Here is a 12,373-nt window from a genome sequence, read left to right as displayed (position 1 = left end):
TATTAGATACAGTTTACTTTCATAAAACACATATTTTAATAGGGATTTCCAAGTCAGATATTTCTTAATATTTGGTAGTATCCTATCAAGTTCTGATTAACTATTTGCCAGATCAAAAGTGATACTTCTAAGAAGGATTATAATATATAGTGCCATGATATATTCAGTCTTGTTTTTTTCTGGTTGTGACATTTGCTGTTCAGTTGCTAAGTTGTGTCTGACTCTTTGTGACCCCATGAACTGCAGTATGCCGTATGCCAGGCTTCCCTGTCCTTCACTATCTTCTGGAGTTTGCTGAAACTTATGCCCATTGAGTCAGTGATGCCGTCCAACCATGGATCACTAAAAATTAACAGATCAGCTGGTAAATGCTACTCTACTGACCAACCATATCTGAAATTTCAATTATGTGGTTTCTAAAGACGCAGGCGGAGAAGGCAATGGCACCCAACTCCACGACTCTTACTTGGAAAATCCCACGGATGGAGGATCCTGGTAGGCTGCAGTCCATGGGGTTGCTAAGAGACACAACTGAACAACTTCACTTTCACTTTTCACTTTCATGCACTGGAGAAGGAAATGGCAACCTACTCCAGTGTTCTTGCCTGGAGAATCCCAGGGACGGCAGAGCCTGGTGGGCTGCCGTCTATGAGGTCACACAGAGTTGGACATGACTGAAGCGACTTAGCAGCAGGAGCAGCAAAGATGCAGGAACAGACTAGATCCATATGTGAGCTCTTCTAATTGCCTGTAAAGTCATGTTCTGAATGGGCCAAGGCTGAGTCCCTGTTTTATCAAATCCAGTCCAGTGATGGTGGCCAGATTTTGTTGCCTGTGTCAAGCTGGAACTCTGGCTATCACCAGTACTGATGAGGATTCACTTGGAAAGATCCATCACATTACTGCAATTCTAGTAAATCGATCTTGCTAATTAATGATGAATTATGAGACTAGGGGCAGACCTCACTGTAGGAAAGTGCACAATATTATACTGTATCAAAAAGACTTGCAGAATTAGAGAAAATATTTGCAACTGATAAGGGATTAATCTCCAAAATACGTAAACAGCTCATACTGCCCAATATTAAAAAAAAAGTAGTCCAATAAAAAAATGGGTAGAAGATCTAAAAAGACATTTCTCCAAAGAAGATGTACAGATGGCCCAAAAGCACGTAAAACAATGCTCAACATTACTAATTATTAGAGAAATGTAAATCAAGACTACAGTGAGGTACCATCTTACACTGGTCAGAATGGCATCTGCACAAATTCTACAAATATTACACGCTAGAGAGGGTGGGGAGAAAAGAGAATTGTCCCACACTATTGGTGGGAATGTAAACTGGTACAACCACTATAGAGAAAAGTATGGAGATTCCTTATAAAACTAAAATTAGAGCTACCGTATGACCCTACAATCTCACTCCTGGGCATAGAGTGAGTGAGTGAGTGAAGTTGCTCAGTCATGTCCGACTCTTTGCAACCCCATGGCCTGTAGCCCACCAGGCTCCTCCATCCATGGAATTTTCTAGGCAAGAGTACTGGAGTCGTTTGCCTTTTCTTTCTCCAGGGGATCTTCCCGACCCGGGGATTGAACCCGGGTCTCCCAGATTGCAGGCAGACACTTTACCATCTGAGCCACCACCTGGGCATATAACCAGAGAAAAACATAACTCAAAAAGATACATGCACTCCTCCCCTATGTCCATAGCAGCACTGTTTACAAAAGCCAATACAATGAAACAACCTAAATGTCCACTGAGAGAGGAATGGATAAAGATGTGTTACATATATAAAATGGAATGTTTTTCAGCCCTTAAAAAGAATAAAACTATGCCATTTGCAGTGCCATGGGCAGACCTAGAGAATACCACACTAAGTGCAGTAAGTCAGACAGAGAAATACAAATATCATATAATATTGCTTACATGTAGAATCTTAAAAAAAGATAAAAGTGAACTTATCTACAAAACAGACTCTTATATGTAGAAAATAAACATATGGTTATCAAAGGGGAGGTTGGGAGAGGGATAAATTAAGAGTTTGGTATTAAAATATAGACATTACTATATATAAAACAGATAAACAACAAAGTGTAGCACAGGGAACTATACTCAATATCTTATGATAACATATGATGAACGAGAATATAAAAAAGAATATATTTATATATATAACTGAATCACTTTACTGTACACCTGAAACCAGCCCAACATCATAGATCACCTATCTCCTCCATAGATCACTGCCCTGTCTTGGTGAAGGGGCTTGCATAACCTAGTGAAGCTATGAGTCATGCCATGTAGAGCCACCCAAGACTTATGGGTCAGAGCAGAGACTTTTGACAAAATATGATCTGCTGCACTGGAGGAGGGCATGGTAAACCACCCCAGTATACTTGCTGTGAGAACCTCATGAACTATGTAAAAGGGAAAAAAGATACGACATCAAAAGATGAGTCCACAGGTCTGAAGATGTCCAATATGCTACTGGGGAAGCGTGGAGGGGAACTACTAATAGCCCCAGAAAGAATGAAGCAGCTAGGCCAGAGCAGAAACGATGCTCAGTTGTGGATGTGTCTGGTGATGAAAGTGAAATCTGATGCTGCAAAGAACAGTACTGCCCAGGAACCTGGAATGTTAAGTCCATGAATCAAGGTAAATTGGATGTGGTCAAGCAGGAGAGGGTAAGGATAAACACTGACATCTTAGGAATCAGTGAACTAAAATGGACAGGAGTGGGCAAGTTTAATCTAGATAAGGATTATATCTACTACTGTGGGCAAGAATCCATAGAAGAAATGGAGTAGCCCTCATAGTCAACAAAAGAGTCCAAAATGCAGTAATTGAGTGCAATCTCAAAAATGACAGAATGATCTCGGTTTGTTTCCAAGGCAAGCCATTCTACATCACAGTAATTCAAGTCTATGCCCCTACCCTGGATGCCAAAGAAACTGAAGTTGATCAGTTCTATGAAGACTTAGAAGACCTCCTAGAACTAACACCAAAAATAAAAAAAGATGTTCCAGTCATCACTGGGGATTGGAATGTATCAGAAGGAAGTCAAAAGATAACTGGAGTAACAGGCAAGTTTGGTCTTGGAGAACAAAAGGAAGCAGGGAGAAAGTTAACTGAATTCTGCCAAGAGAATGCACTAGTCATAGCAAATACCCTTTTCCAACAACACAAGAGATGACTTTACACGTGGACATCACCAAATGGTTAATACCGAAATCAAACTGATTATATTCTTTGTAGCTGAAGATGAATAAGCTATATACAGTCAACAAAAAGACCTGGAGTTGACTATGGCTCAGATTATCAGCTTCTTATAAAAAAAAAAAAAATCAGGCTTAAACTAAAGAAAGCAGGAGAAATCACTAGATATGAGTTAAATCAAATTCCATATGTATATGCAGTGGAGGTAACAAGTAGATACAAGGAATTAGATCTAATAAACAGTGTGCCTGAAGAACTATGGACGGAGGTCCATAGCACTGTACAGGAAGCAGCGAACAAAACCACCCGAAAGAAAACGAAAAGTAAGAAGGCAAAGTGGTTACCTGAGGAGGCTTTACAATTGGCTAAAGAAAGAAGAGAAGTGAAAAACAAGGGAGAAAGGGCAAGACATATCCAACTAAACACAGAGTTCCAAAAAAACTGCACAGAGAGACAAGAAGGCCTTCTTCAACAAACAGTGCATAAAACTAGAAGAAAACAACAGAAGGGGAAAGACTAGGAAACTCTTCAGGAAAATTGGAAATATCAAGGTAACGTTTCACCCAAAGATGGACAGAAACAGTAGAAACCTAGTAGATACTGAAGAGATCAAGAAGAGATGGAAAGAATACACAGGAGAACTCTACAAAAAAGATCTTAATGAACAGGATTACTATGATGGTGTGGTCAGTCACCCAGAGCTAGATGTTCTGGAGAGTGAAGTCAAGTGTGCCTTAGGAAGCACTGCTGTTAATTAAAGCTAGTGGATGTGATGGGATTCCAGTAGAACTATCCAAAACCCTAAAGGATGATGCCATCAAAGTTTTGCATTCACTGTGTCAGCAAATCTGGAAGACCCAGCAGTGGCCACAGGACTGGAAAAGGTCAATCCTCATCCCAATTCCCAAGAAGGGTAGCACTAAAGAATGTGCTAACCACCGGACAATTGCACTCATCTCCCATGCTAGTAAGGTCATGCTAATATCTTGCATGCTAGGGTTTAGCATTATGTGAACCAAGAACTTCCAGATGTCCAAGCTGGGTTTTGATAAGGAAGAGGAAGCAGAGATCAAATTGCCAACATTCGCTGGAACATAGAGAAAGCCAGGCAATTCCAGAAAAACACCTATCTCTGTTTCAACGACTATATTAAAGTCTTTGACTGTGTAGATCATAACAAACTGTGGAAAGCTCTTAAAGAGATAGGAATACCAGACCATCTTACCTATCGCCTGAGAAACCTTTATGCAGGTCAAGAAGCAACAGTTAGAACCCTGTATGGACCAACTGATTGGTTCAAGATTAAGAAAGGAGTGTGACAGGGCTGTCTGCTGTCACTCTGCTTGTTTAACCTATATGCTGAGAAATGCCAGCTGGAGGGGTTACGAGCTGGAATTAAGATAGGCGGGGGAAACATCAACAACTTTAGATATGAAGATGATGCCACTCAAATGGCTGAAAGTGAGGAGGAACTAAAGAGCCTCTTGATGAGGGTGAAGAAAGAGAGTGAAAGAGCTGGCTTAAAACTAAATATTAAAAAAACCTAAGATCATGGCATCCAGCCCCATTACTGCATGGAAAACAGAAGGGGAAAAGGTGGAAGTAGTGACAGATTTCCTCTTCTTGGGCTCCAAAATCACTGTGGATGGTGACTGCAGCCATGAAATCAGAAGACAATTGCTTGATGGCAGGAAAGCTATGACAAACCTAGACAGTGTTGGAAAAGCAGAGACATTACTCTCCCCACAGAGGTCCATATAGTCAAGACTATGGTTTTCCCAGTGGCCACATACGGTTGTGAGAGCTACACCGTAAAGAAGGCAGAGTGCCAAAGAATTGATGCCTTCGAACTGTGGTGCTGGAGGAGACTCATGAAAGTCCCTTGGACAGTAAGGAGCTCAAACCAGTCAATCTTAAGGGAAATCAACCCTGAAAACTCATTGGAAAGACTGTTGCTGAAGCTGAAGCTCCAGTATTTTGGTCATCTGATGTCAACAGTTAACTCATTGGAAAAGTCCCTGATGCTGGGAAAGATTGAGGGCAAACCGGAAAGAGGGCATCAGAGGATGAGATGGCTGGATGGCATAACCGATACAAGGGACATGAACTTTGGCAAACTTTGAGAGGTGGTGAGGGACAGGGAGGCATAGTGTGCTGCAGTCCATGGGGTCGCAAAGAGTCGGACACAAGTGGGTGACTGAACAACCACAGCAACTGGATCACTTTACTGTACACCTGAAACAATGTCATAAATCAACTATACTCCAATAAAAATAACTGCTGTTGCTGCTGAGTCACTTCAGTCGTGTCTGACTCTGTGTGACCCCATAGATGGCAGCCCACCAGGCTCCCTCGTCCTTGGGATTCTCCATGCAAGAACACTGGAGTGGGTTGCCACTGCCTTCTCCAATGCATGAAAGTGAAAAGTGAAAGTGAAGTCTCAGTCGTATCCGACTCTTAGCGACCCCATGGACTGCAGCCTACCAGGCTCCTCTGTCCGTGGGATTTTTCCAGACAAGAGTATTGGAGTGGGGTGCCTTCTCCACAATAAAAGTAAGAACAGTGATAATTGCTAATAAAAAAATTAATACATGGACACTTTAATCAAAATTGACTGGTGTGACAGAAACTACATTCCCAATCCAAAAGGAACAGAAGAAGGAAGAGAAGGTCCAAGAATGGAAAGGAAGAGAAAGAACTTCCTCTGAAAAAGAAAGCACAGGGAACTTGGCTTTTCATTACTGTCATTTTAAAAATATGTTCTTTTAAAATTCATTTTGATACAAATATAGAAAGGGGAAATAAAGAAGCGCGAAGTGACTTACTTGGTTTCACCCATCTCACGTCTATGGCCGTGTGGTTAAGAACAACCGCAGTGATATTGGCTCCTCTCTCTGGTAGCCCAGCTAATGTTTTCACTGTCACTTCTTGACTTGGTGTAAAACCCACACTGTTATGTACGAAGACCTTATATGCATATGTCGTAAACCTAAAAAGTTGGTTTTAAAAAATACATATATAAATTTCTCTTTCCAGAAAACAACACACATTTTCTTTTTCCTCAAAATATACAGACTTCCCCCTGTAGAATGAACTATTTTGTCCCTGGCTCCAAATACCTTTCCTTTTGCCTCCCTGCCCAAAAACAGCATCATTATTCTAACTCTCGATTCTTAAAGTGTTAATGGAATATTATATAAGAAATGCTAAGCAAATACCGTTGTTCAAAACAAAAACAAATGTGGTTTATTGTTTTTCTCATCCTTATTGTTTTCATAAGTGGTGAGGATTACAGCTCAGTTCAAGATGCAATTACACATCTGGCATCCTGCCAGCTTTCTATCTAAATTTGATCCAGAGAGTTTTATGCTCTTCTTTTGGGAAACGCATCCATTTCAAATATCAGATTCTCTCATCACCATTTTCTGCCTGTATCTGTAGTCCTGTCCCATAATCTCACTGGCAGAGAGATAAACTCCTAAGTTAAATTGTAAAACTGTGACCAAAGTATACAACATACTCCCACTGAGGTTTTGCTATGGTGAACTGCATTTTGCCATTGGGAGAACATACTTACTTGAGTCAGTACAGTGGAAGCTGAACACTGATTTTCAGGAGAAGAAAACTAGACATGGTGATGTGATATGATGTCCTAAGTCACACTAAGTCGCTTCAGTCATGTCCAACTCTGTGCGACCCTATGGACAAGTCTACCAGGTACCTCTGTCCATGGAATTCTCCAGGCAAGAATACTGGAGGGAGTTGCCATGCCCTTCTCCAGGGGATCTTCCCAACCCAGGGATTGAACCCAGACCTCTTGCATTGCAGGCAGACTCTTAACCATCTGAGCCACCAGATTCAGACTTCCCAAATCATATATTAAATCAATGATGGGCTGACGCCACCAGTTCCTCATCCTTTTTGGCTCTTTCAGGCAGAAGACTTATCAAACATTCTCTTTTTTTTGGGTCGAACTGCCCAGGTAGGAAAATACGATCTACAGACACAGTCAAGTTTTGACTGGACTATGGCTTAGACCAAGAGCTTGCTTAAACACATTGTACAACACAAGACCCTCTCCAGGGGGTATCCAGGCCGTAGGGCAACTGCTGGCCTCAGATCATCACTTTCTTTGGGTTTCATAGATCATCACATCCAATGCAGGGCCCAGGGGATTTGCCTCAATAATGACAAGAAAGAGGATGCCATTTGCAGGGCTGTGCTAAATAACTTAGCCAAAGTTACATCAGGATGCTCACAGAATTTTGCCACTACCCACAGAAGAAGTCTGCTCGCCTGACTTTGTTTCTTACTCACGGCCCCAAGGTATTTTTGCAGGACTTGGCCTCAGGCACATTTGCTCTGTTATTGTAGCTATAGGTTAAGACTTACTAATATTTTTGAAGCTATTTACTATCTATTTCCCCCAATAAATACTAACATCAGATCTTCTAGCTCTCTCTGCTTTACCTCATCTCCACACATCCTTCTTTTCTCTTTTTCCATTTTGTATGCTATTATGGGTTTGTGCCCCCACCCCCAAGATATGTTTAAGTCCTAACCCCTGGTACTTGTAAATGTGAACTTATTTGGAAATGGGGTCTTTGCAGATGAGATAAAGTTAACATGAGTTTATACTGGATTGGGGAGAGCTCTAAATCCAAAGGACTGATATAAAAGAAAGAAGAGGGAAATTTTGTTACAGACACACACAGAGAGAAAATGTTCACAGGAAGAAGAAGATGGGGGCAGAAATTGGCTTCATGCTGTCATAAGCCAAGGAGCAACTGGGGCTACTAGCAGTTGGAAGAGGCAAGAAATGGTCATTTTCTAGAGGCTTTGGAGGGAACATAGTCCCGACAGTACTTACATTCCAAACTTTCAGCTTCCAAAACTGTAAGAGAATACATTTCTGCTGTTTTAAGCCACCCAACAGTGGTAGGAAACTCATACATATGCTTTTTAGCAAGTGCTAAATAGTCCATAGGCTTCACAAGTGGCTCAATGGTAAAGAATCCACCTGCCAAGCAGGAGACTCGGGTTCCATCACTGGGGTTGGGTAGATCCTCTGGAGGAGGAAATGGCAACCCACTCCAGTATTCTTGCCTGGGAAATCCCGTGGATAGAGGAGCCTGGCAGGCTACAGTCCATGGGGTCATAAAAGTATAGGACATGACTTAGCAACTAAACAACAATAACAACAAATACCTACATGACAGATAATAATAACAGTATTTACTGAAAGATAATAATAACTGAAAGATAATAACAGTATTTACTGAGTACATAATATGTATCAGGAATTTTCTACATGTTTTACTCATTCATTCTTCACTATACTATTATAATACCTGCTTTGAAAATTAGGAAAATAAATAACTAGTCTAAGTTATTGAGCTAGGAAATGGGAAGTACAGACTCAAACCTGGACAGCCCGATTCCAGAGCCTGCTCTTTTGCCCATGATGCTGTATTGCCAGCATCATGATGATGATGATGATGATGATAATAAAAAACACCATGGTCAGCTAGATGATGTCATATCACTGGGGCTTGATCTCTTGAGTTTTTTTATGGCAGATGGGAGAGACTTTTGCTTATGCATCCGAATAATCTTGCCTAATGTCCTTTGTAACCACCAGTATGAATGTGAAGGATGGTGATTCATGGTTAAAAGGGGAGCAAGTCTGTGACAGTCAAATGAAACACAGCTAATGGCTCTCATGGGAACTGAACTAGCGACCTTGCCGTCATTAGCTCTGTCCCTGGGTAAAATAGTTTTAATTGTGCTTTACTCCCCAAAATGGCTCAAAAGAAACTTAGCTAGAGTCTGGATGCTTAATCTTTCCTACAATATTTAAATTGTTCTTCTACATGTTTATTCTATGATACAGTTAATAATCTTGTTGGCTTTAAAGTGATATCATTTTCATGGTTCTTTTTAAACATGGAATTTAAACATCAGTCAGTGCTAAAATGATGAATTGCAAATAAGGTCTGTAGGGCCTTAGTTCTTCCTGTGTTACTTGAAATTATTTCATCATAATTTAGGTATGATGAAATATATGATTTATGTCTACAAAGAAGAAATTTAGGCCACAGATACATATAATTGGAATGCCTGTTTTCAAAGTACAGTTGCCTTTTAGTATCTGCAGGGAATTGGTTACAGCACCCCCATGGATACCAAAATTTGAGGATGCTCAAATTCAGTTCAGTTCAGTCACTCAGTTGTGTCTGACTCTTGTGACCCCATGGGCTGCAGCACGCTAGGCCTCCCTGTCCATCATAACTCCCAGAGTTTACTCAAACTCATGTGCATTGAGTTGGTGATGCCATTCAACCATCTCATCCTCTGTCATCCCCTTCTCCTCCCACCTTCAATATTGCCCAGCAACAGGGTCTTTTCCAATGAGTCAGTTCTTCACATAAGGTGGCCAAAGTATTGGAGCTTCAACTTCAGCATCAGTCCTTCCAATGAATATTCAGGACTGATTTCCTTTAGGATTGACTGATTGGATCTCCTTGCAGTCCAAGGGACTCTCAAGAGTCTTCTCCAACACCACAGTTCAAAAGCATCAATTCTTCAGCGCTCAGCTTTCTTCACAGTCCAAATCTCACATCCATACATGACCACTGGAAAAACCACAGCTTTGACTAGACGGACCTTTGTTGGCAAAGTAATGTCTCTGCTTTTCAATATGCTGTCTAGGTTTGTCATAGCTTTTCTTCCAAGGAACAAGTGCCTTTAAATTCCATGGCAGCAGTCACCATCTGCAGTGATTTTAGAGCCCAAGAAAATAGTCTGCCACTGTTTCCATTGTTTCTCCATCTATTTGCCATGAAGTGATGGGACAGGATGCTATGATCTTAGTTTTTTGAATGCTGAGTTTTAAACCAGCTTTTTCACTCTTTCACCTTCATCAAGAGGCTCTTTTGTTCCTCTTCACGTCTGCCATAAGGGTGGTGTCATCTGCATATCTGAGATTATTGATATTTCTCCTGGCAATCTTGATTTCAGCTTGTGCTTCATCCAGCCCAGCATTTCACATAATGTACTCTGCATATAAGTTAAATAAGCAGGGAGACAGTATACAGCCTTGACGTACTCCTTTCTCAATTTGGAACCAGTTCATTGTTCCACGTCCAGTTCTGACTATTTATGTAAGGGACTTGAAGATGCTCGAGTCCCTTATAAAAAATAGCATAATCTTTGCATAGGATATATGCATATTTTTCATTTTTTAAATGCCTAGATTTCTTATAATACATAATATAATGTAAACACTATGTAACATTATTATCACAATGTGAATGTTATGTAAATAGCCTTTGCCTAATGTCGCACAGCTAGTTAAGAAGATTAGGTGGGCCTGTACTTTATTCATTTTTAATATTAAATTATTTCCACTATTTACTATTATTTTACTGAATTGAGAAATAAGTAAGCATTTCACTGGATGTCATGCATTTGTCTTTTGCATTTTATTTAATTTTTATTTTTCAGTTAAAATTTTAAATAAGGTCTTGAACTCTTTAAAATGAACTAAAATATACTGTTTTCATGACATCTGAAACCTAATCTTTGTCAATAAGTACGTATACCTCTGTCTACATGGGTCAGCATATATTTCACCACTTCATGTCAAAAAAGAAAATATTCATTTGCTTCAAGTATTTTGTTCATTTTCTCTAGTATATTGATTTTTTAAAGATAGACTTAAGTGTTGATATCAAATGGGATATTCCATTTAGTTAATGATAAAATACTTTTAAAAGAAAAATGCTCCTTCAGTTGACATCATATACTCACGCAAAACTTATGTATATTAATCAATATCTTCTCTAAATACTAATTATGGTTTTTGGGTATGTTTTGAAAAATGTACCATTGCAAAAGCTTTTGAAATCTGCAAAGTAAATGAAAACTTGTATTCAGTCTATATTGTAGCCAGTAAAACAAGCTGTTTGAAGGTCTACTTAGGAATACTAGGCTGTTGTACTAGACATCCCCTAAATGATTGATTTAGATCATTCTCCAGCCCCTCCCTTCATCCACACAGAAAATGATGAACTTGTGGTGAAATAGACATGACTCTGGTATCCTTCCTTGTAAAAGATAATACATATTAAAATCTTATTTATGGAACAAGACTCATTTCAAGGTTCAACTGTTATTACTCAAATGAATGAATGAGAAAACTAGATGATGAAGATTTTAATCTGTTTATTGAGTAGATAATTTTATAAATAAATTAATAAATACTAAATAGTTAAAAAGCATTCAGTCTCATATCTTTCAGGTCACATATAATTTGACTAGTGACATAACAGTCTATCTATCCAATAAAGAAATGATCCTTACTGAAATTTAGAAAGATTTTTTTTTCCTTGCAAATTATATTGCTTTTTTGTGTTTGATATACCATTACTTTATTACTTAATTAATTTGTTCATTCATTCAAAAATATTTATTAGCACTAACAACATGCCTTGGCAAGAAAGCTATGACAAACCTAGACAGTGTGTTGAAAAGCAGAGACATTATTCTGCCAACATATGCTCAAGACTATAGTCTTCCTGGTGGTCACGGACAGTTGCAAAAGCTGGACTGTAAAGAAGGCAGAGCACCAAAGAACTGATGCTGTTGAACTGTGGTGCTGGAGAAGACTCCTGAGAGTCCTTTGGATAACAAGGAGATCAAACCAGTTAATCTTAAGGAAGATCAATCCTGATAACTTGCTGGAAGGACTGATGCTGAAGCTGAAGTCTCAGTATTTTGGTCATCTGATGTGAACAGCCAACTTATTGGAAAAGTCCCTGATGCTGGGAAAGACTGAGGGCAGAAGGAGAAGAGGGCATCAGATGATGAGATGGCTGGACGGCATCACTGATGCAATGGAAATGAATTCCGGCAAACTTCAGGAGATGGTGAGGGACAGGGAGGTGTGGCGTTGCACACCTAGTCAAATCCATGGGGTTGCAAAGAGTTGGACATGAGTAGGCAACTGAACAACAACAGCAACATGCCAGATACTAAGCACAGTGAATGTAATGTCTGTCCTACTGGATTGTGTGTGTGTTTGTGTGTACATAGAGACATGTTTTTAAATGGGGACCTCTAACAAGACAAGGGTGCCCACTTTCACCACTACT

The 12,373-nt window shown here is 39.8% G+C and overlaps 1 protein-coding gene across 1 annotated transcript in view; it reads right to left on the bottom strand.

Annotated features, from left to right (window-relative positions):
* USH2A (usherin) overlaps positions 1-12,373 on the bottom strand; it is a 922,740-nt gene that overhangs the window by 290,525 nt on the left and 619,842 nt on the right. Inside the window, exon 43 of the mRNA XM_040262869.1 lies at positions 6,044-6,207. Within this exon, the coding sequence (XP_040118803.1) occupies positions 6,044-6,207 (164 nt within the window). The remainder of the gene's footprint in view (positions 1-6,043; positions 6,208-12,373) is intronic.

Source organism: Oryx dammah, unplaced genomic scaffold (genome assembly GCF_014754425.2).
Source record: "Oryx dammah isolate SB20612 unplaced genomic scaffold, SCBI_Odam_1.1 HiC_scaffold_21, whole genome shotgun sequence".
In the NCBI taxonomy this organism is placed as follows: Eukaryota; Metazoa; Chordata; class Mammalia; order Artiodactyla; family Bovidae; genus Oryx; species Oryx dammah.
The sequence above is the reverse complement of the archived record's forward strand: the minus strand, read 5'-3'. Positions and strand labels throughout refer to the sequence as shown.